General features: G+C 44.5%; 1 protein-coding gene and 1 pseudogene across 6 annotated transcripts in view; one reads left to right on the top strand and one right to left on the bottom strand.

Annotated features, from left to right (window-relative positions):
* The window catches only part of LOC106588396 (collagen alpha-2(XI) chain), a 49,968-nt gene extending 32,398 nt beyond the window's left edge, over positions 1-17,570 (top strand). For all 6 annotated transcript variants that reach the window (XM_014177333.2, XM_014177332.2, XM_014177335.2 and 3 more), the window contains 38 exons: positions 56-100; positions 822-875; positions 1,112-1,219; positions 1,378-1,431; positions 1,546-1,599; positions 1,760-1,804; positions 2,032-2,085; positions 2,305-2,349; positions 2,462-2,515; positions 2,598-2,651; positions 2,880-2,933; positions 3,070-3,267; positions 3,393-3,446; positions 3,574-3,681; positions 3,800-3,907; positions 4,036-4,089; positions 4,227-4,280; positions 4,406-4,513; positions 4,625-4,678; positions 4,822-4,875; positions 5,113-5,166; positions 5,271-5,324; positions 5,445-5,552; positions 5,655-5,708; positions 5,915-5,968; positions 6,532-6,585; positions 6,744-6,797; positions 7,044-7,151; positions 7,527-7,580; positions 7,739-7,900; positions 10,187-10,240; positions 10,491-10,526; positions 11,219-11,272; positions 12,911-13,196; positions 13,456-13,568; positions 13,675-13,743; positions 14,016-14,252; positions 14,712-17,570. In XM_014177333.2, the coding sequence (XP_014032808.2) occupies positions 56-100; positions 822-875; positions 1,112-1,219; positions 1,378-1,431; positions 1,546-1,599; positions 1,760-1,804; positions 2,032-2,085; positions 2,305-2,349; positions 2,462-2,515; positions 2,598-2,651; positions 2,880-2,933; positions 3,070-3,267; positions 3,393-3,446; positions 3,574-3,681; positions 3,800-3,907; positions 4,036-4,089; positions 4,227-4,280; positions 4,406-4,513; positions 4,625-4,678; positions 4,822-4,875; positions 5,113-5,166; positions 5,271-5,324; positions 5,445-5,552; positions 5,655-5,708; positions 5,915-5,968; positions 6,532-6,585; positions 6,744-6,797; positions 7,044-7,151; positions 7,527-7,580; positions 7,739-7,900; positions 10,187-10,240; positions 10,491-10,526; positions 11,219-11,272; positions 12,911-13,196; positions 13,456-13,568; positions 13,675-13,743; positions 14,016-14,252; positions 14,712-14,858 (3,165 nt within the window). In that variant the 3' untranslated portion in view covers positions 14,859-17,570. The remainder of the gene's footprint in view (positions 1-55; positions 101-821; positions 876-1,111; positions 1,220-1,377; positions 1,432-1,545; positions 1,600-1,759; positions 1,805-2,031; positions 2,086-2,304; positions 2,350-2,461; positions 2,516-2,597; positions 2,652-2,879; positions 2,934-3,069; positions 3,268-3,392; positions 3,447-3,573; positions 3,682-3,799; positions 3,908-4,035; positions 4,090-4,226; positions 4,281-4,405; positions 4,514-4,624; positions 4,679-4,821; positions 4,876-5,112; positions 5,167-5,270; positions 5,325-5,444; positions 5,553-5,654; positions 5,709-5,914; positions 5,969-6,531; positions 6,586-6,743; positions 6,798-7,043; positions 7,152-7,526; positions 7,581-7,738; positions 7,901-10,186; positions 10,241-10,490; positions 10,527-11,218; positions 11,273-12,910; positions 13,197-13,455; positions 13,569-13,674; positions 13,744-14,015; positions 14,253-14,711) is intronic.
* Positions 17,571-18,009: 439 nt separating this feature from the next.
* Positions 18,010-23,212, bottom strand: LOC106588261 (estradiol 17-beta-dehydrogenase 8-like; annotated as a pseudogene).
* Between the last annotated feature and the right edge of the window lie 1,408 nt (positions 23,213-24,620).

The raw sequence follows: 24,620 nt of genomic DNA, 5'->3' as shown, positions 1-24,620 counted from the left end.
AATTTGTGATGATAATGCCTGATTAATGACTGACCTAATCGTGTTGTAATTGCAGGGAACTCAAGGTATCCGTGGACTGAAGGGTCACAAAGGAGAGAAGGTAGGTGACCTCATCCAGTGTATCAATGATTGGCGAATAGTATATGTGACAATAAAACATCCTATTTTATTTTGGTATTTGGTGTTTTATTAGGATCCCCGTTAGCTGTTGTGAAAGCAGCAGCTACTCTTCCTGGGTAGTACAGAACATTAATAGAAAAGAACAGCTCAAGGACAGAACTACATCGATTAAGAGTCAAAGAAGTAGCCTCACTTTGAGAACTGATGCTGGCGTCTTAAAAGTGATGTACAATGTTGGTCTTTTGTCAAGATGACAGCAATGCCGTAGGCTAACACCTCTTAAACATTTATGGTAGTATTTGGGTTGGATTGATGGACGTACCTTTAGAAATGTTGTAAAGTTAAGTCTCTCAGCCCAAAAACATTTATTTTGTGAACAACAAAGTAATTGTAGTTTCAGATATCAGCCCCAGTACTTTTAGTTTAGGACCACTAGGGGGAGTACTGTGGAACACTTTCAGACAGCAAAGCCACACAGGTGTCAAGTTATTTGTCTCTCTCTCCGACCTAAACATGAGAAGATATTGATACTGCTTTTAGTACTTTTCATATTATTTCACCAACATTTTTCATCATTCTTTATGTTGTAAGAGTTCACAGAAAGACTTTATTTGAATTGGTGCATTTGAGTCGCCACATACGAAACACTTGATTGACCATAAATATAAAACCTTTAGCTTAACCGCAGTTGTCTTTTTTAGGGAGAAGATGGCTTCCCTGGAATCAAAGGAGACTTTGGTGTCAAGGGGGAGAGAGTAAGATTCATTTTGTTTTTTGAATGATTCCTCTAAATAATTGTATTCAAGTATTATGTCTTGTTTTGCAAGGTCATGTTACATTTTGTACAGTTATTTGGCATGTTTTTTACCTTGTGGTTATTTGCATACAATTTAATTACAATTTTAAGTTTATGGATTGATTTGCCTTTAATTGATGCGCATGTGTTTTCTGTACCCGTGTTGATTGTTTCCATGTGTGTTCCTGCTGACAGGGAGAAGGTGGAGTGCCTGGCCCCAGGGGAGAGGACGGTCCTGAGGGGCCAAAGGGCCGTGTTGGCCCCCCTGGCGAGCTCGGACCCATCGGCCTGGTCGGAGAGAAGGTGAGAGGAGGGTTCATATTCCGTATAACAGAAGTTGGTTTATCTTGATTAAAAGAACACTGTTTGAAAGTATCTCATAACACATCTATCTGGTTGGCTAGTTTTTATCATTTTGATTGGTTTGTCATTGGGTCATTGATAAGAATATCTGATTGCAGGGTAAACTTGGTGTTCCTGGACTTCCTGGCTATCCTGGAAGACTTGGACCTAAGGTAACGACAACCCTGGTTTCCTTCTAATAGTTTGCAGGTAACAATTACATGTTAGCTTATTAAAGGGACTGACAATATGGAAGCTGGGTTAACCAATGCTTCATGTGTTTTCAGGGCTCCCTCGGTTTCCCAGGATTCCCTGGAACCAACGGCGAGAAAGGAACAAGGGTAAGGTTGCTAACGACGGAAATTATAACTCTGTTCTGCTGTCAATCAAATTGTCACGCTATGAACTATGCATGATGTAATCCATGTATGAAGTCAACTGCACTGAAGTTGACGCTGATGTTGCCTGTGTGTCTGTCTTACGGAGTCTGTGTTTCTTCAGGGTCTGATTGGAAAGTTGGGACCCAGAGGACAAAGAGGACCAACGGTACAGTTCAACTCTACTCCACTCAATTCCACTTATCTATAACACTGTTGATTATCAAAGTCTCTCTTTATAGCTCATCCACCACTGATTACACCAGGGCTCGTATTGGATAAGGAGCAAACAACAGTTTGGTTAGTTTACTGAGATGAACCAACTAGAAGTGGATCAGAACCACTCAACCAAATGCCCTTATTATTCCTAATTGATTCTCCAACTCTCTCCAATAGGGCCCCAGAGGTCAGAGAGGACCGAGAGGATCTACTGGCAAACCAGGAGCCAAAGTAAGACAATATCTTTAATACAATATCTACAATACAATATCAACAATACATCAATCACTGACAATTATGACAAAGGAGATTTATGGAGGATAATGCTCAACAGCACTGTCAGTTCACCTACAGGCCACCAGGGAAGTCACATGTCATAACAAGGCTGTAATATTGGTTAGCTGCATCGATGGTAATAATTCTGGCCTTCTATCTCTTTCTTTTTACTAGGGTACATCAGGAAGTGACGGCCCATCTGGTCCACCAGGAGAGAGGGTAGGTTGTCTGAGCTATCATTTATTTGTTTACTGGTAGACACTTTATCGTGCCACTAGCATACATGTTGTTGTGACACTTATACCTGTCCTCCTCCCATTGTATCTTTCAGGGACTGCCCGGACCTCAAGGAGCAAACGGTTTCCCTGGGCCAAAGGGACCTCCCGTAAGGCTATTTATTATATAAGATGTATAGTTTGAAACTGTAAGTGCCTTCTTTCCCTTAACCCTTTCTATATCCTACCCAGGGACCACCAGGAAAGGATGGACTGCCCGGACACCCTGGACAGAGAGGAGAAGTTGTAAGTATATTTTCTTGTCTGGAACATGCGGCCATGTGGGGTACAAGCTAGCAGGAATATGTGAATCTCATAAACAGTGCCACGTCTTTTGCTCAATTGTGTTCTTTAAAAAAAAAGTTGATCTACCGTTACTTCCTCACGCGATAAACACGTTTACCTAAGCTGATTGCATTAGGGGTTACACAAGGCTCTATTCAAGGCCCAATTGATTTGTTTTCTTTTCCACAGGGATTCCAAGGAAAGACTGGGCCACCCGGACCTCCAGGTGTTGTTGGACCTCAAGTAAGATTAATGCAACATTTCTTTATTAACGTTGTCCAATGTATGGATTTTGTCCAATGTATGGATTCACCTACACCATTCACTTCCATACATTCCATCTTCATTCCATCTTCATTACTCCTCTTCATTGTCCCAGGGTCCCTCAGGAGAGACAGGCCCCCTGGGCGAGCGCGGTCACCCCGGGCCTCCAGGACCACCAGGCGAGCAAGGACTCTCCGGACCCTCTGGCAAGGAGGGAACTAAGGGAGACCCTGGTCCCCCAGGCGGCCCCGGCAAAGATGGACCCCCAGGACTGAGAGGCTTCCCCGGAGAGAGAGGAATGCCTGGCACCCCGGTTAGCAGTCTGACCCAATACACTTTCTGCGTCTGATACCCTATTCTCTATGTCCCAGGGTGAGATGTCATATTGTATATAGATTGCACATTTAGTGTTTTAACATGTTCCTGTCTGGTCTTTAGGGAGGCGGCGGACTGAAAGGAAGCGAAGGCCCAGCAGGACCTCCGGGAACAGCTGTACGTCTGACAATAATTACATCTGAAATGAATCGTTGTGAAAATATGGGAAATAATGTCATGTACAGTATTTGTTGACGTCCACGTCACCTTCGCTTTAATCATGTCTGTAATCATACCTGTGCAGGGATCCCCAGGTGAGAGAGGGCAGGGAGGCAGTGGAGGCCCCATCGGACCCCCAGGAAGACCTGGCCCCCAGGGGCCTCCAGGACCATCAGGAGAGAAGGGCGTGCCTGTGAGTACTTTTACAAAACATATCCAATGTACAGAGCTGTGATTTCAGACCGAGTCATTGTTCTTCTCTATTCTCTATGTTTCATACATGTTCTCTCCCCCACCACCTTCCCTCTCAGGGTGAGAAAGGTCCGATCGGCCCGGCTGGTCGTGACGGTGTCCAGGGCCCAGTGGGTCTGCCAGGTGCTGCCGGATCCATCGGAGTTCCAGGAGAGGACGGAGACAAGGCCAGTAACCACCGTGATATCTCCATCACATATTCTAATTGCTGTGTTTACCACGTGAAACGATATCACAATGCTCATTTCAAACATCTCTTAACAAAAGCTTTTCTGGTGGATTTTTGGGATTACAGGGTGAGGTTGGAGAGCACGGCCAGAAGGGAGCGAAGGGCGGCAAAGGAGAGCATGTGAGAGACATTACCGCCATTATTTTACTGTCTGTTCCTTAAATCTATTGTGTCTGAACAACATACTGTAAGTATGATTGTCTCTGCTAAAGTACAGTGATGCCATTTGCTCACGATGAAACATTGTGTGTCAACAGGGTCCTCCCGGTCCACCAGGACCAATGGGTCCACTCGGTCAACCCGGCGCTGCTGTAAGTAGAAACTCCATCAACAGACAGTGTATTATCAGTATTGCATCGGACACATAGGAATTCATAGCATGGTGCCCCTCGGTGGTGTTGCCTTCACCATTCCTCTCTCTGTTTCCATTGTGCAGGGAGCTGATGGAGAACTAGGAGCCAGAGGTCAGCAGGGGCCATTTGGGGCCAAGGGAGATGAAGGATCAAGAGGATTCCCAGGGGCCCCAGGTCCCATTGGACTGCAGGTATGATGACGGATTTCTGTTGTGACTATATGATTTTAGCCTCATTACAATAGTCTTGTGATTGTGACTCAATAGGTCAATGGCATCTCTAACCGTGAATGTATCTTGTAGGGATTGCCAGGCCCATCAGGAGAGAAGGGAGAGACGGGAGATGTCGGACCAATGGTGAGTGTCGACGACAAATTGGAGCAACCCAACAGATGATTGGATCTCATCATTATGAAGCCAATCGTAATAGTTCAGGAAGAGGTATTGTTAGCATGAATCACACTAGGATATTGCTATTCTCATCCTATCTGTCTCTTTAGGGTCCACCTGGCCCCCCAGGACCCCGTGGCCCTGCTGGTTCAAGCGGCGCTGACGTGAGTACCAATCTTCTCTCAAAACTTTCCAGAAGTTTCTCCTCGCCGTAGAATAATCGTATTAAATTATTTCATTGTAATGGAGTTTTTATGCTACTGGTGGTATTATGAAGCCATCCCACATGAAGACCTACTGTAGTCTCCCTGTTGATTTCAAGTCATATATGTTATTATGGGTATGACTCTTGTTGTTTTGATATTATTGATGCAATTATGTTTATTTGTTTTTTTATTCAGGGTCCTCAAGGTCCCCCTGGTGGTGTGGGTAACCCTGGAAACCTGGGAGATAAGGTATACATAAATTCACATTAACTTGATTTACATTTTCCGTTGTAATCGTTAGAATATGCGTTTGTGTGTGCATGTTCTGAGAACTGAAAACATTGTGTTGACAGGGAGAGCCTGGCGAAGCTGGACCACCTGGAATCGGAGGAGAGCCAGGAAAGAAGGTGAGACATAGATCATTACTCTGTCTCGTTTGGTTCTACTGTATTGTCCCATACGCATGTATTTGTTTCTATACATGGATGCATTGTACTGCGAGTGACAGTGTTGTTGTCCAATGGCAGGGCCCACGTGGAGAGCGCGGTGACAAGGGAGAGGCGGGACAACCTGGTACTTCTGGCCCTGCTGGTGGAAGAGGAGGCCCTGGAGACGACGGACCCAAGGGAAACCCTGTACGTCAAATATACTCAACAGATAAATCTAGTAATACAACATGTACTGACCACACTAAATGTTTTTGTGTCTGACTTTATGCCATTGTGTCTCTCTCCTAGGGCCCTGTTGGTTTCCCTGGCGACCCCGGTCCCCCTGGTGAACTCGGTCCCAGAGTGAGTATCTAAACGCTCATCACACACGTTTCATTTGATCTGTTTCGTTGTGGTGAAACAGATATTCCAATTTGTGTGTTCATAGCGTTTCACACGGCTGGTGGTTCTATGAATGAGTGTCTTGTTCTATTAACAAACCCCAAGAAGTATCTATTTTTACACCGTCCTAGCAATTAGCATATCTCTGATAACTCTGTCTTCTTTAGGGTCAGGACGGAGCAAAGGGAGAGAGAGGAGAGGACGGTGAACAAGGACAAGCTGTAGGTGGCCTAGTACTCCAACACCTATTTCATTCCTTCACTGTTGCTATAGTTACCGCATGGGCTCTTCCAGGACTCCCCTTTCATCAAGTGCTTTGATGAATCGGATGTTATTGGGTCATATATTGTCTGTTCACGATCGCTCCGATGCAAAATGGCTCCCTGCAGCATTCAAGAGTAGCGTTTGTAATGCGAAGCACATCCTCTTTAAGATGTTCCCAAAAGAATTCAAACTCAAGCAATGTAATGGGATCAGAGTTTAGGGGCCATTGTGGCCCTCAGTATGCAAATCCCAAATCTAAACCATCTCAGTTAAAGCCCTACTAGATAAGTGTATTTTCCATCCTTGAAGCACTTGTTGAAACACAAGATGGCACTGCAAGATTATAGTTAATGTCCTTCCTAACAGATCGCCCTTAGGGCCTGTCTAGAATATAGATTATTATGCAACTTCAAATAAACAGCTACCAGTATGTATATTTTGGTTCAGTTCTTTATAGTTAATATTGACCACATTACAGGTCACTGAAGTGTTCTAATCATGCTCACGCTCTCTGCTGTAGGGATCTCCTGGACCCACTGGTGAGAACGGACCTCCTGGTGGACCAGGAAAGAGGGTAAGATCGTTCACCGCACCAGGCCAAACCGCAACTATCATCCACAGTCATATCTGTTGGTTTTCAATGTATTATGTTTGATAGATGCTACAGGTGGCCTATAACCAATCATAAAAACGTTATAACGTTGATAATATTACACATCGCTTCTTTCCTAGGGTCTTGCTGGAACGAGAGGACCAGAGGGACGACAGGGAGAGAAGGGAACTAAGGTGAGAGTTCAAAGGTCATCGTTCAATGTGTTGGCACTGGCAGTTAACCCTGTGGATCGTTATCTATCCTAGTGATAATGAGTCACAGGCCGTGCCGGTCAGACCTGAAACCAAATGTACACAGCTCTCTCTGCTGTCAATCATTTTCCAAATATATTCATTTGCTCCGCTCACAACACACATTGGGGATTTGGAATATTGGAGTTTATCAATGTCTGATGTTTTTTTTTGCTCTCTTTTTTCCAGGGAGATCCAGGTGCCAACGGACCTCCAGGAAAGACAGGTCCCGTCGGACCTCAGGGTCAACCAGGCAAACCAGGAACTGAGGGTCTGAGAGGACTCCCTGGATCAGTGGTGAGGGAGATGAGCCCACTCTTCCATGGACAGACTGGGCTATTCAGTCTGTGGTTCAGTCTACTGCTCTAGAGTCTGTCTGTCTGTCTGTCTGTCTGTCTGTCTGTCTGTCTGTCTGTCTGTCTGTCTGTCTGTCTGTCTGTCTGTCTGTCTGTCTGTCTGTCTGTCTGTCTGTCTGTCTGTCTGTCTGTCTGTCTGTCTGTCTGTCTGTCTGTCTGTCTGTCTGTCTGTCTGTCTGTCTGTCTGTCTGTCTGTCTGTCTGTCTGCTCTATAGGGCCTAATTTAGGCTGCTCACTACTACCATGAGCTTAACCCCAGTGTAACGGAGCTGTTTGATGCGTTTGTCACTAACTTGTTTCTGATGATCTCTTCAAGGGCGAGCAAGGTTCTCCGGGCCTTTCCGGCCAGAAGGGACCTCCCGGACCGCTGGTGAGATAAGACACTGATATGTACATGGATATATCTATAATAGATTGTATCTTCCACACTGTGTTGATCTATTGGCATACAGGGCTATATTGATGTGTGAATATACCCACTTCCTTAATCTATAAAACTGCAGTACCATCTCTCTCTCTCTCTTCAAGGGACCGCCAGGTTTGCCAGGACTGCGCGGCGAGGGCGGTGACAAGGGAGAGAAGGGCCACTCGGGTCTGATTGGTCTGATTGGGCCCACCGGAGAGCAGGGAGAGAAGGGAGACAGGGGACTGCCAGGGCCACAGGGGACACACGGATCCAAGGGAGAGACTGTGAGTGACACCTGTCTCTCCTTAGCTGACATTATAGAGCTTTGAAAGAAAGGTCGCGGGTTCGAATCCCAAGCCGACTAGGTCCAAAATCTGTCGATGTGCCCTTGAGCAAGGCACTTAACCCTCATTGCTCCTTTAAGTCACTCTAAGAGCGTCTGCTAAATGACTAAAATGTAAAGATACCGTATATTTTCTCTAAGGCTTTACACACACACACACACACACACACACACACACACACACACACACACACACACACACACACACACACACACACACACACACACACACACACACACACACACACACACACACACACACACACACACACACAGGAAATAATGTTATTCTGTCAGTATGACACATCCCTATTGAACATGTGTGATCACGCTTTCCATAGCCGATGTGAGCAAGACCTTTAAACAGGTCAACATTCACAAGGCCGCGGCGCCATACGGATTACCAGGGCTTGTACTCAAAGCATGCGCAGACCAACTGTCAAGTGTCTTCACTGACATTTTCAACTTCTCCCTGACCGAGTCTGTAATACCCACGTTTCAAGCAGACCACCATAGTCCCTGCGCCCAAGAATGCAAAGGTAACCTGCCTAAATGTCTACCGACCCGTAGCACTCACGTCTGTAGCCATGAAGTGCTTTGAAAGGCTGGTCATGGCTCACATCAACACCATCATCCCGGAAACCTTAGACCCACTCCAATTCGCATACCGCCCCAACAGATCCACAGATGACACAATCTCAATCGTCGCACTCCACACTGCCCTTTCCCACCTGGATAAAAGGAACACCTATGTGAGAATGCTAGTCATTGACTACAGCTCAACGTTCAACACCATAGTGCCCACAAAGCTCATCACTAAGCTAAGGACCCTGGGACTAAACATCTCCCTCTGTAACTGGATCCTGGACTTCCTGACGGGCCACCCACAAGTGGGGCGGCGCACAATTGGCCCAGCGTCATCCGGATTAGGGTTTGGCCGGGGTAGGCTGTCATTGTAAATAAGAATTTGTTCTTAACTGACTTGCCTAGTTAAATAAAGGTTAAGTAAAATAAATAAATAAAAATGTGGTAAGGGTAGGCAACAATACATCTGCCACCCTGATCCTCAAGATGGGGGCCCCTCGGGTGCGTGCTCAGTCCCCTCCTGTACTCTCTGTTCACCAACGACTGCATTCCCAGGCATGACTCCAACACCATTAAGTTTGCTGATGATACAACAGTGGTAGGCCTGATCACCGACAACGATGAGACAGCCTATAGGGAGGAGGTCAGAGACCTGGCAGTGTGGTGCCAGGACAACAAGCTCTCCCTCAATGTGAGCAAGACAAAGGAGATGATCGTGGACTACAGGAAAAGGAGGGCCGAACAGGCCCCCATTAACATCGACGGGGCTGTAGTGGAGCGGGTCAAATGTTTAAAGTTCCTTGGGGTCCACATCATCAACAAACTATCATAGTCCAAACACACCAAGACAGTTGTGAAGAGGGCACGACAACACCTTTTCCCCCTCAGGAGACTAAAAATATTTGGCATGGGTCCCCAGATCCTCAAAAAGTTCTACAGCTGCACCATCGAGAGCAACCTGACCGGTTGCATCACCGCCTGGTATGGCAACTGCTCGGCATCCGACTGTAATGCGCTACAAGGGGTATTGCGTATGGCCTAGTACATCACTGGGGCCAAGCCTCCTGCCATCCAGGACCTATATACCAGGCGGTGTCAGAGGAAGGATAAAAAAAATTGTCAAAGACTCCAGTCACCCAAGTCATGGACTGTTCTCTCTGCTACCGCACGGCAAGCGGTACCAGAGCGCCAAGTCTAGGTCCAAAATGCTCCTTAACAGCTTCTACCCCCAAGCCATAAGACTACTGAACAATTAATCAAATGGCCACCCAGACTATTTACATTGACCCCCACCCCCCTTTGTTTTTACACTGCTGCTACTCGCTGTTTATTATCAATGCATAGTCACTTTACCACTACCTACATGTACAAATTACCTCGACTAACCAGTACCCCCACACATAGCCTCGTTATTGTTCTGTAATTCTATTGTGTTCGTTTTTTTACTTTTAGTTTATTTAGTCAATATTTTCTTAACTCTATTTCTTGATCTGCATTGTTGGTTAGGGGCTTGTAAGTAAGCATTTCATGGTAAGGTTCGGCTCAATTGACAAATAAAATTGGATTTGATTTGTATTCTATGTCACCCTTCAACAAACAGTTCAATGCTGATGAATTTGTTGTGTGTTAACTGTGTTTTTAGGGTGTTTCTGGAGGCACTGGGCCTATCGGTCCTGGTGGCCCTGCTGGTATGCCCGTGAGTACCAGTTCTACATCCTGGTTCTTTCATCAGTATATCATGTAACATCCTCTATCAACATTGTGGTATTCTCAAAACATAACCTGTAACATAGAAAGATTTCAGCATGAACGCATCCATGACTTTTATACTTTACATAACTCTTATGTCACTAGTAATTAGATTCTCCTTTTTTCAATGGTTTTATAATGGTAATACTTATCTTCTATTGAATGATAATCATTCATTTCCTGTTCCTCTTCCACAGGGTCCTGAAGGTGTGAAGGGAGCTAAGGGTGCTACAGTGAGTAGAATCCCTTCCTCAAACACTCTTTGTAGTGTAATATCGGCTTCAATATTATAATGTGTATTGAGTCCCATGTGCAGTGTATTGAGTCCCATGTGCAGTGTATTTAGTCCCATGTGCTGTGTATTGAGTCCCATGTGCAGTGTATTGAGTCCCATGTGCAGTGTATTTAGTCCCATGTGCAGTGTATTGAGTCCCATGTACAGTGTATTGAGTCCCATGTGCGGTGTATTGAGTCCCATGTGCAGTGTATTGAGTTCCATGTGCAGTGTATTGAGTCCCATGTGCAGTGTATTGAGTTCCATGTACGGTGTATTGAGTCCCATGCACAGTGTATTGAGTTCCATGTACGGTGTATTGAGTTCCATGTGCAGTGTATTGAGTCCCATGTACAGTGTATTGAGTTCCATGTACGGTGTATTGAGTTCCATGTACAGTGTATTGAGTTCCATGTGCGGTGTATTGAGTTCCATGTACGGTGTATTGAGTTCCATGTACAGTGTATTGAGTTCCATGTACGGTGTATTGAGTTCCATGTACGGTGTATTGAGTTCCATGTACGGTGTATTGAGTTCCATGTACAGTGTATTGAGTTCCATGTACAGTGTATTGAGTTCCATGTACGGTGTATTGAGTTCCATGTGCGGTGTATTGTTTAATCTCTAATGCCTCCTGTCTCTGTGTTCCAGGGAGGAGCTGGTCCCAAGGGAGAGAAGGGTGTCTCAGGACCCCCTGGACCTCCAGTGAGTACCCATCCTTTGCGAAATCAGTTTACTCCATGAAACCAATTAAATACTTGTATTTGACCCCCATTTTTCAGTTTAGTCCAGTCTAGATCTATGTGCAGTTGCTTACATCATTTCAGAGCATAGCATATATCTAAAGTGCATTCGGAAAGTATTCAGACCCCCTGACTTTTTCCACATTTTGTACCGTTACAACCTTCTTCTAAAATGTATTAAATTGTTTTTTTTCCCTCATCAATTTACACACAATACACCATCATAACAGAGCAAAAACGTAAAAAAAATGTTTTTTGCAAATGCATTAAAATCAATAAATCACATTTACATAAGTATTCAGAACCTTTATTCAGTATTTTGTCGAAGCACCTTCGGCAGCGATTACAGCCTCGAGTCTTCTTGGGTATGACGCTACAAGCTTGGCACACCTGTATTTGGGGAGTTTCTCCCATTCTTCTCTGCAGATCCTGTCAAGCTCTGTCAGTTTGGATGGGGAGCGTTGCTGCACAGCTATTTTCAGGTCTCTCCAGAGACGTTTGATCGGGTTCTGGCTCTGGCTGGGCCACTCAAGGATATTCAGAGACTTGTCCCCAAGTCAGTCCTGCGTTGTCTTGGCTGTGTGTTTAGGGTCATTGTTCTGTTGGAAGGTGAACCTTCACCCCAGTCTGAGGTCCTGAACGCTCTGGAGCAGGTTTTTATCAAGGATCTTTCTGTACTTTTCTCCATTCATCTTTCCCCCAATCCTGACTAGTCTTCCAGTCCCTGCCGCTGAAAAACATCCACACAGCATGATGCTGCAACCACCATGCTTCATGGTGCCAGGTTTCCTCCAGACGTGACGCTTGGCATTCAGGCCAAAGAGTTTAATCTTGGTTTCATCCGACCAGAGAATCTTGTTTCTCATGGTCTGAGAGTCAAACTCAAAGCAGGTTGTCATGTGCTTTTTACTGAGGAATGGCTTCCGTCTGGCCATTCTACCATAAAGGCCTGATTGGTTGAGTGCTGCAGAGATGGTTGTCCTTCTGGAAGGTTCTCCCATCTCTACAGAGGAACTCTGGAGCTCTGTCAGATTGACCATCGGGTTCTTGGTCACCTCCCTGACGAAGACCCTTCTCCCCCGATTGCTCAGTTTGGCTGGGCTGCCAGTTCTAGGAAGAGTCTTGGTGGTTCAAAACTTCTTCCATTTAAGAATGATGGAGGCCACTGTGTTCTTGGGGAGCTTCAATGCTGCAGAAATTTTCCCCCAGATCTGTGCCTCGACACAATCCTGTCTCGGAGCTCAACGGACAATTCCCTCGACCTCACTTGGTTTTTGCTCTGACATGCACTGTCAACTGTGGGACCTTATATAGACACGTGTGTGCCTTTCCAAATCATGTCCAATCAATTGAATTTATCATAGATAGATTCCAATCAAGTTGTAGAAACATCTCAATGATGATCAATGGAAACAGGATGCACCTGAGCTCAATGTCAAGTTTCATAGCAAAGGGCCTGAATACTTATGCAAATAAGATATTTCTGGTTTTTGTTTTTTTATACATTTACAAAAATAAGTTCAATGAAACCTAAACCTATGAATCTCATTAATCATTATCAACCAATAATAATCTTTCTCTGTGATCCTCCTCCAATCAGGGTCCTCCAGGCGAAGTCATCCAGCCAATGCCCATCCAAATCTCCAAGAAGTCCAAGCGCTCCATCGACGCAAGCCGGATGCTGTCTGAGACAGACGCAGAGTCGGCTGCGGCCGACGCCACAGGCCCAGAGTTCCTGACAGGCAGGGAGGGCATGGAGGAGATCTTCGGCTCACTGAACTCGCTGAGACAGGAGATCGAGACCATGCGCTTCCCTCTGGGCACCAAGGGCAGCCCCGCACGCACCTGCCAGGACCTCAAACTCAGCCAGCCAGAGCTCAAAGACGGTACGACGCTTTCAGGCGTCAAACTATTCACAAAAATGTGGCAATTCTGACTTTACACAGGGGAACTCTTACAAAGACATTTATGAGGTTCACTTTTAACTAAAGTCTAAGGGCCGGGGCTGGGTTTCTACTAAGCTAACATATACAATTCTTTTAAAATCTATCTGCAATATTAAAGCTAATCCCCCCCCCCCACCTTTGAAAGCATTTGAATTTCTTGGTGTTTAAATCGTGCCTTATCTCTCTGCTCCCCCTGTAGGAGAGTACTGGATCGACCCCAACCAGGGTTGCTCTCGCGACTCTCTCAAGGTGTTCTGCAACTTCACCGCCGGTGGGGAGACGTGTCTGTACCCCAGTAAGACCGTGGACACGGTGAGAAGAGACTGAGCTCATCAGTCAATAATGTACACACCAACTCTACCCTGAAGTAGCCGTGGTTAAACATCTATACATCTAATTGTCTCTATTTCTCCCCTAGGTAAAGCTCAACTCTTGGACCACGGAGAAACCAGGCTCCTGGTACAGTGAGTTTGCAACTGGCAGCAAGGTTAGTATGGGTTCATTACACCACCGTACAGAATCCCAGAGGGACATTCATTATGGTCCATATGTGTGCAAAGTTTGACCTGGATATCAACAAATGCGTAAAGATAAAGGTCAATCAGAAAAATGATCAAAGCATTATCATAACGCTCTGTCCCTAAGGAAAGTGTTTATTTAATGTCAGGCGGACATATCCAACTCTCTGCTTATAACAGAGTTCACCTCTACCAGCTTCATCAGAGTTTATATCTCATGGGACATCCTCTTTCCCCCCAGCTTTCGTACGTGGACTCTAATGGCGAGCCGATCGGCGTGGTCCAGTTGGGCTTCCTGCGGCTGCTGAGTGTCCAGGCCCGCCAGAACTTCACCTACCACTGCCACCGCTCCGTGGCCTGGGCCGACCGCACGGCCAATAACGGCCACAAGAGGGCGCTGCACTTCCAGGGTGCCAACGATGAGGACCTCAGCTACGAGACAAGCCCATACATCAAGGCCCTGGTCGACGGCTGCTCTGTGAGTCTCATTGAATTGGTTTATTTAAACAGTGTGGTCCACTCAGTAACAATCGCCAGTGTTTTCCGCGGAGTCATGGGAACCAAAAGTAATCTCTCTAGCTTACTCACCTGTCTGTGCGCGGACGTTCAAGTTATGAATGTGTACCTCGAGTATATCAAAAATAAACTAAGAAACCTGAGATTATATAGGGTGTCTGGGGGTATATTCCCCCTTAGTTTTTTTTAAAGGAACATTTGCCAGAATTCACTAAATGTTGCTTTATTTTCAATCTGATATAGGCTAACTTAATATGTTTCATCTCAGCAGTCAATAAGAACAAATGCCCATACAAAAGTATTACAATGGAACTGTATTTTTCCATTACACACAATAAAAGTGTAATATCGAATCCTAGGCAGATACCCTTACCTCAGATGTAGTGATCTCACCTGTCTCTCTGCTTCTGTCTGTCTGCAGTATCGTAAGGGCTTCGACAGCACAGTGGTGGAGGTGAACACGCCCCAGGTGGAGCAGCTACCTCTGCGGGACCTCAAGATCACAGACTTTGGGGAGAACAACCAGAAATTTGGCTTTGAAGTGGGACCTGTCTGTTTCCAGGGCTAAAACACCGTACAGACAAATGAGAAACACAAACACATATAGAATATACACTTACACTGATGCACGCACACTCTGTCACACACACACACACTCATGCACTTAACACAAACATTGACACATTTACATTGACATGGCAATATACAGCACATGCCCAGTAATTTATACATTTATTTCAAGATATCAAGCTCACTCACATACACAAACACACACACACAAATACTGTTGTGAAACGGACATGCACTCACTCAAGTACATGCCCAGGGGAAAACATCTCCCAAATAGAAATGGACGACAAGAGAAAAGTAGAACACAAACATTCTCGCGAAGAGGAGACCAAAGATCGATTGCAAGAATGAGAGATGGCGTTCAGACCGTCAACAGAAAAAAACAGTGTTCTTTTCCAACGAACGGCTGGGTCAAAGAACCGTCTCCTCCTTCCGTACACGCCAGAGCCCCCTGTCGCGGACCCCCCTCTCACTCCTCTCTCCTTCCCGCTGTCTCTCTATCGAGTTGTCTCGGCCACTCTACCTCTCTGCTTCGCCTTCACCACACACTCGTACCTCTCCTGCATCCAAGCCCCACCCCATCCTACGCCTCATTTTCTGCCTCGCCGCATTAAGGGGAAACCAATGAAGGAATGGGAGTTCCACGAAGGCCTGACGGATCAGAGACGACCAGGGAAGTCTACTGTACGTCCGTGTTATCTAGCTAAGTGAATTTTCTCTTCATCATCTCCACAGTGAAATTCTACACCAAACAAACCACGATATCACGCTACACCAGCCTAACAGCACAGTTATCCTAAAGCAGGTCAAATATAATACAGGCGGATGAATAGAAACTTTACGGTGCTTTGTGGAGATGGAGTGGAAGTAGAGCCGTGAGATCTCTAGCTTTAACGCGGCTTTAACCTAAGGCGTGACTACGAACAGCTCTTTACTCAATACTGTAATAATATAGTCCTAACAGCAACGTACTGTCGCTGAACTGTATGGCTGTTTATTATTTATGGGCCAATAATGTTGCATGCAATGGGACGGAAGGGCGTCTATGCCTTCTCCAAGGACCAATGAATCAAAAGCCATTAACCTTGTAAATTGTACTGAACTTGATGTATGGAACATTTATTTGCAATCATTGTTACAACTGTCATAGACAGGCCAGAACTGTAGTTCCTAGACAAGCGAATAGGCCAGAATGCCATCAAACCAGTCCAGTACTTACAGGTGTGATGCCTGGGATTTCATTATTGTTTTATGTAGAACACAGGGTTACATTCCAGGATCTGTGACATTCCGTCTCTTTTCAAGCAGGGAAGGTATCAGGGTTAAATATGTATATGAGCTTAATAGATGACGACCAAACGTTCTCTCTTACAGCGGTGAATAAATGCATGCTTTCAAAAACTGTGGCAAGGTGCTAATTATACCAAAGCGTTAATATATTCAGCATGAATAATTCAAGTTTGTCTCCATCACAGCCACACGATGTCGTCACCAGTTCTCCTTACTGGAAATGTGCAATCGAATCCATTTGTACAGACAGAGTGATATTCTATTGTATTTATTGAAAACAAACAGGGTGCTTCAAGCAACGACAAACCAAATATGACAGTCGAATGTGGTATTTCATTTTGTATTTATTTCCTGTAGTTCTCACTTGACGGTTAAAACAATTAAATACATATTAAACTAACACTAAACCGAGTTATCTGTGCCCATCCCCCTTGGTCTATGAATGTCAACAGTTCTGGTGGGGGGGGGACGACGACGAACATATGTGGCCATATCTCATTGTAAGCATTTAGCATTCATCGACTGTACTGTGCTGTTATGATTGCTTCTATTGTAATGAGTAAATGGTGACTCTCCATTGTGGTTTGCCACTGCTTGGCTGAGCTGTGCTGCAGGAGTATGGCGAGGGCGACAAACAGACACCAGGATTCTACGGTTGTGAGAATACAGCGGGCAGGGGACAGCTAGCGGGAGGGATGGAAAATTCTAGCAACCACGTGGGCAAATATTAAAAAGATTTTGTTTAGAAGTAATGTAATGTGGCTATGGGGTTGTATATCATTATGGGTGTTTTGGTTTGTTTTTCTTTTGATATTGCAGAGAAGGGGGGGATTGACAAACTAAAACCTGAGGTGATTCTCGAGAGAAAAATACATCGATTGGTTTGTTTTTTTGTTAAAGACAAACAAATATTTCAACAAAATATGGTGCTGAAAATACAAAAAGTATTATTTTATAATGTAAGTAATTTTAAATGTTTTGTTTCTGTAATATATCATCTTTTTAAAAATAGCTTCTTGACTCCCTTGTGTTTTTTCCTCGTCCCTCTGTTTCATCCTCTCTCAACTGGCTGGTGTTGCATGTTACCCAGAGCAACACAATAGCTAGTAATTATTTGATTTCTCTCTTCATTCTGCATACAGCAGCTCAGACAGCTGAATAAAACCACATCTCCAGTGAACTTACCACAGAATCAGTCAGATCCCAACCTTATTTCCACTATATATATCACCTCACCAGCCCCCCCCCCCATGGCTGGCTCCCTCTCCCTACCCTTTTCCCCTCTACCGTCCACTGCTCAGTGTTGTTTTCCTTCTCTGTTTTCTGTTAGTTTTTGTTTTGCTTTAGTTTCACTGTCTTGGTTTGTTCTTGGCTTGTTGTTTTCTGTTCAACGTCTCCAATTAAACCACATGCCAACGCATTTTCTCTGTGTGCATACTGTATTCATACTGTATTCGTGTGTCTTTGTATGCGTGACGTCAGTCTTTCCTGTTTTCAAACATCTAAATCCAACCGTGTTAGTAATGACTGGTATAAGTTTCCCTAGCGAAATGATAGTAACTGTACGTAAATGCAGAGGGTTGTGAGACGTAACTCGGTTACATTGGGGAAACCACTCAACTCTGTCTCGTCAACTCTCGCCACAACAAAAGTTACACAGGTTTTAATGTATTGCACAATCCCATTTACACTGTAGATATTGACTAGATTTACAAAACAAGATTGATCCCCAATCAGTTGTATTTTCACACGCGAAGGCACAGTGTGAACGTTGAATAAATATACAATTACTGGACCTAGATGGGATCTTCATGAGGATGATGGAAAGTTGTCTCAGTCAATGAAAAGGCCTCTGAAGATGAGAAAAAAAAAATGTTAACAGGACAGCAGCGGGTAATGTAAAAGGCATTTCCTGTTAAATATGAATCGTTATAATGTTTTTCAGGTGGGTCCATTACCTGTTACTTCAATACTGGTTCCAGTGATGTATTGAGAGTCCTCTACTGGAAATATGCATTAGGACCCATCAGCTTCCTCTATACACAGAGAGGGATAAGGGTTAGGTCTTACAGCTTGACTATAAAAGGTACCGAGTTCTGCATTGTTAAATCAAATCAAATCAAAATCAAATCAAATGTATTTATATAGCCCTTCGTACATCAGCTGATATCTCAAAGTGCTGTACAGAAACCCAGCCTAAAACCCCAAACAGCAAGCAATGCATGTGAAAGAAGCACGGTGGCTAGGAAAAACTCCCTAGGAAAAACTCCCTAGAAAGGCCAAAAACCTAGGAAGAAACCTAGAGAGGAACCAGGCTATGAGGGGTGGCCAGTCCTCTTCTGGCTGTGCCGGGTGGATATTATAACAGAACATGGTCAAGATGTTAAAATGTTCATAAATGACCAGCATGGTCAAATAATAATAATCATAGTAGTTGTCGAGCGTGCAACAAGCACGTCCGGTGAACAGGTCAGGGTTCCATAGCCGCAGGCAGAACAGTTGAAACTGGAGCAGCAGCACGGCCAGGTGGACTGGGAACAGCAAGGAGTCATCATACCAGGTAGTCCTGAGGCATGGTCCTAGGGCTCAGGTCCTCCGAGAGAAAGAAAGAAAGAGAGAATTAGAGAGAGGATATTTAAATTCACACAGGACACCGGATAAGACAAAAGAAATACTCCAGATGTAACAGACTGACCCTAGCCCCCCGACACATAAACTACTGCAGCATAAATACTGGAGGCTGAGACAGGAGGGATCAGAAGACACTGTGGCCCCATCCGATGATACCCCCGGACAGGGCCAAAAAGGCAGGATATAACCCCACCCACTTTGCCAAAGCACAGCCCCCACACCACTAGAGGGATGTCTCCAACCACCAACTTACCGTCCTAAGACAAGGCCGAGTATAGCCCACAAAGATCTCCGCCACGGCGGATCTATAGCATAGAGGGTTGTGTATATAGTATTCCTACCTGCAGGCTCTCCCATCCTTTCCAGTGGCACCATGGACGTAAGCTGCAGACACAAAACAAAACACAGCAAGTTAAATACACACTTCTATACAAAAAAAAACATTTCAGGGGGTAACTTTCTATATCTGATATGAAATGGGAACTCAGTCGTAGCTGACTGATTACTTTCTCAGGCACTTTATCAGTCATGGGTGTGGTTATGAACCCTGGTAAACACAGTTACACCGGATCCCAAATCTGGAGAAAGAGAGCAGTTATAGATCATATCCAACCTGGACCCGGTTCCCCAAACACATCCCATACTTCAATCCACCCTGGACCCAGTTCCCCAAACACATCCCATACTTCAACCCACCCTGGACCCGGTTCCCCAAACACATCCCATACTTCAACCCACCCTGGACCCGGTTCCCCAAACACATCCCATACTTCAACCCACCCTGGGCCCGGTTCCCCAAACACATCCCATACTTCAATCCACCCTGGACCCAGTTCCCCAAACACATCCCATACTTCAATCCACCCTGGACCCAGTTCCCCAAACACATCCCATACTTCAACCCACCCTGGACCCGGTTCCCCAAACACATCCCATACTTCAACCCACCCTGGGCCCGGTTCCTCAAACACATCTTAAGACTAAGGTCATTAGAACCTTCATAGGAGCATCGTTAAATCTCCGAGCTGTTTCCCAAAACAATCGTTACTGAAGTTGCACTCTAAAACCCCTGTTATCTACCGACTGCCTCAGACATCTCATAGAACAGATAAGTGGTCGTCGGATGCCTTCTTTGCCCCCTTCTGAGTCACTTTTAACACAGAAGATCTCCGCTAAACATACAATCAAGCGGTTTATTTGTCTCACTGTGACCGCCAATAACTTCAGAACGGAGTTGGCTACAAATACAAAGCAATGTCTTTGCAATTGTTACAAAAAAGCAAAGGATAAAAGATGCTTCAAATGAAAACCGAGATGACGGCATTAAAAAAACATACAGTAGGCTGAAAGGCTACATAGGCCTATATATTTTAATCAATTGAGTTCTATTTTGCTAATTGCAGGCTCCATTGTCTATAATTTCATGATGGTTACAACATGTGCGGAATCTGTGATTAAGTTATTATAGTGTAAGCATTACAATAAGCCACCTGAATATTTGCAGCCATATAGGTGATAATATATCTCTAGGAGCTGATCCATCGTCAGTATTGTGGACTAATTCTAATGTTAAGGTAAGATTTGAATGGAGAAATCTGATCCGAGAGCAGCGCTGCTTTTCTTCCATCCTATCAGATGGACACATGCTCCAACAACGTACTTAGCAAACTTTATTTCGGCCTGGTGTTGGGAAACGCATGTTTCATCTTCAGCCGTCGGAGCGATGGATTGCTAAAACACTCGTAAGCCTAAGTTCCATCACTATCGGGAAACCGGGCTCTGCTCACTACAGAATGTTTATAGCCTATTTATCTTCTCTCTATTGGTGAATGGGACAATTTTGGGGTGTTGAAATCAAATTCAGGGTTGTGTTCAGTAGGCACTACACAGAAGAAAACTGGCCAAAAAGGGTAAGTAGCATCTCAACTTAATATGAAATGCACATTTTTGTTTCAAAACATTTTGTTACGGTTTGCCCTAATGAACACAACCAAGGTGTGCCTCACCTGCTCAGCTAGTTGGCTGCAGTTCTGGTCAGGCCCTCCACAACTGCTTTGGAAGCAGAGTAGTTCGCCTGTTCAATATTGCCCACCTGGTAACAGGCAGAAACACAAAGAGAAAATTAAAGAATGGCAAGAATGAATGTAAGTCTGTTGAAAGTTAATAACCTATGCCTGGAGGGCCAATAGTTAAAATGTCAGACTTGCCTTGCCCACAGTAATGACGGAGCGTTTAGGAGCTCCACTGGCAACCAGAGCCTTTCCAACAGCCTGAGTCAGGAGAAATGTAGCCTGAGAGATTGGGGGAAAGATAGAAGGATTTGTAGAATACGAGGGTAAGAAACACTATTTATTTTAACTCTCTGATTTCGGTGTATCAACATAAGCGTCACTGAACCTAAATAGAGGAAAAACTTTGCTGCTTTTGTTCCACTAATATATACTGAACAGAAATATAAACGCAACATGTAAAATGGTCCCATGTTTCATGAGCTGAAATAAAAGATCCCAGACATTTTCCATACGTACAAGAAGCAAATTTCTCTTACATTTTGTGCACAAATTTGTTTACATTTCTATTAGTGAGCATTTCTCCTTTGCCAAGATAATCCATCCACCTGACAAGTGTGGCATATCAAGAAGCTGATTAAACTGCATGATCATTACACAGGTGCACCTTGTGCTGGGGACAATAAAAGGCTCACACAACACAATGTGAGCAATTTACATGCTGACTGCAGGAATGTTCACCAGAGCAGCGTCCAGATGATTGAATGTCAATTTCTCTACCGTTGGAGGCCAACGTTGTTTTTGAGAATTTGGCACTATATCCAACCGGCCTCACAGCGTAACCACGCCAGCCCAGGACCTCCCCCAGGACCTCCCCGCCAGCATAGGGTTTAAGATATTGACTTTAAATTACACTATACACACACACTGAATTAGTTTGTGTGCCTGCACATGAATTAATCACCTGTATTGTGAGTAGCTTCTCTACACTCTCCCTTGATGAAACATCCACAACAGCAGTGATGTGGTCCTGCCCTTTGTGGCCATGGTTCAGGCTGCCCAGGGCTGATTGGCTGACTCCTCGCTGATGGCTGAGACCACCACTGTGGCACCCTCAGAGGCAAATTGTTGTCATATGGTTTAGACAATCTCGCTGCCCCCTCCTGGAGACAATGAGTAGTGCAAAAATGTAGGCCGGCAATCAGCTTTATGCAACTAACTTGGAAATTCTGTAAATTAGGTCTATAATAAAGGGGCTGATGCATTCTTTCTAGCTTGCTTTATGTCACCTGAGTGAAGGTTCTTGTAGGGTAAAATTGTTGTCTTCACCTTTGACCCAATGAGAGGGACACAGCCGTCTCATCTGGTAAAGGTGAAGACAACTGCATTTTTGTCCAATAAAAATGGCCTACTATAAAGAAAATGAGAGTGTATGTTAAAGTTAACTTAAACGGGATATTGTCATTAAGGTTTCATTAGCCGTCTAAATCAGTTTGCTGTGTTGCTATTGAATTACCACAGGACAGAAAGAAAGAAAAAACATTTTCAAAGCAAACATGCTCAAACATGTCTGCAAGATGATACACTGTAACAGTGAGGTAGCATAGTTGAAACAATGTTATAATGTTACAAAGAACGTCAGCTACAATCTTGCACTGCAACGAAATAAAACGATTGATGCCCAACAACTAACGTTAGCCCAGGTTTAGCTACAACAACCACAAGATAGTACGCCTAGATAAGCACATCTACCCTACTAATTCCCTACAGGGAACTGCAGTTATATTTACCTACTTTACATATGTATTTATGTGCATAAAAAGGCCGACGAGGCGTGAAAGACGACACTAACCCGTGATAACTGTCAACCTTGATATGAGCCGTGTGGTGGCCGGCATGAAGATTGAGACGTTCTCTCTTGATCCAGGAGAGGGAGCCACAGGACAGGTTTTGTCCGCGATCATTTCTGTGGCTCCTCTTCTTCTTCGGTTGGTTTTGTGGCGAACTACAACCGAAAAGGGTGTATTTTGCCGCCACTAACTGGATGGGTTGAAAAACAAGGTAAAAAGAACACCCATATGTGATACGGAAAACGAACTTAATCCACCCAAATAAAAATAGTACACTGACAAATCCAAACCAAATCTCCATATCTCCCTTCTCAGGCTCTAGGGCCTCAGAGGGTGGTACTGCTTGTGACAACACTCCATGCAACTCTACCACTGAGAAATCTTTCAGCCCCAGGAACAGCCACATCCACAATGAGATACATCTTCCTGGACATGCTCACCATCTTGGCAGTGCCATTAATCACCATAGTTATAAAGGCCACAAAGTCCACCTTCTTAACCTTTAAAATATCAGGATCCTGCTGGTGAAAGGCAACCCCTGCAGCCTGCAGTGAAGGCCTAACCACCACCATGGACTCTTCAGGAGCACTGTTCAAACCCTCAACACTTTTAACAGCTGCTGCATATGAAATGCTCTGGACAGCACCTGACTTTGACCACCTCGTTCTCTTTTACCCTGGTTGGGCATTCCAAAGACGTGGCTTCATGGTTCTCACCACAATTGCAACATGTCACATTTTCCTCACTTTTAAAACATGACATGATCTTATCCACAACTTGGACATCTCGGCTTCTCTGTTCTGCAAACACTTGAAACATGTCCAAAAGCTTTATAGTGATCACACTGCATTAGTCTTGAGATAAATGCTCTGACTCTGTAGTTCATATATCCTAACTGTACTTGAGCAGGGAGAGACTCCCTATCAAAAAAACACAAGAACAGATACTCTTCACTTTTTAATAATTCACCACACGATTCATCCGACGTGCATCAATACCTCCTGGAATATCTTTCAACACCGACTTCCCACGAGCCGCCAGATATTACCCCATTGAGGGGTGCCCTGTACCGAAGAGGCACACACGAAACGTCAAACTTCTCAAATCGGGTGAGATGCAACACACGTTCCTTCTGAAGTACAAAGAATCTAAACAAGCCCGCTTCTCTCGTGATCCTTACAGGCTTCACTTTACCCAGCACTCCCTCCACCAGTTTGGATATCTCAAATGGATCCCTTACGAAAAAAGATTGCAGTCAGAGTGCAGTATAACTGCAGTATAATACAGTATAACTGCAGTATGCAGCAAATACTGCATCCAATATAACACCGTTTTTTTAGTTCAGAAATGTTGCAGTATAATTGCAGTTATTCTGCAATTACTGCGTCCAAAATACCACAGGTGACTGTAGTTACTGCACTTTTACTGCAGTTTCAAAACTGCAATCTTTTTATGTAAGGGATTCTTCAAGATTGGTAATCCGATCCTACAAGACACGTTGGGACATTCTCATCACTGTACACTACTTTGCTCCGTTTTCCATCATTTTTTACAATATTCCAATTCTCCTTGATTCTACCGCCATTAGATTCACAATCCACATCAGCTTCCGCCATCTTTCCTCTCATCTCTGTGACTCGTCAGCTTGTAGTACGAGTCCTCATATTGTAGTGCTAAAAAAGGGAAATGAGTTTCCTCTGTTTCGTTCAGCCATTCTTATGGGGAAATGAATGGGGAAAGAATGGGGTTAGGAGAACAAAAGCTCAGGAGATATTATACGTTATGTTCTATGAGATAATATCAGTCACTGTTAACATTACCTTTCATGTGCTTTATGTGCTTGTTTTGATGACATAAATGCTTCAAAAACACCAAAATCTCATGGAATAAAACATATGAGATCTCCTAAGCCTGTCTTTACCACAGACCTTATTTATCGGGAGTTTATCCCAAAATCTTCCAAAAACCCCATTCATATCC

Source organism: Salmo salar, chromosome ssa27 (genome assembly GCF_905237065.1).
Source record: "Salmo salar chromosome ssa27, Ssal_v3.1, whole genome shotgun sequence".
Lineage (NCBI taxonomy): Eukaryota > Metazoa > Chordata > Actinopteri > Salmoniformes > Salmonidae > Salmo > Salmo salar.
This window is presented reverse-complemented; position numbering and strand designations above follow the sequence as displayed.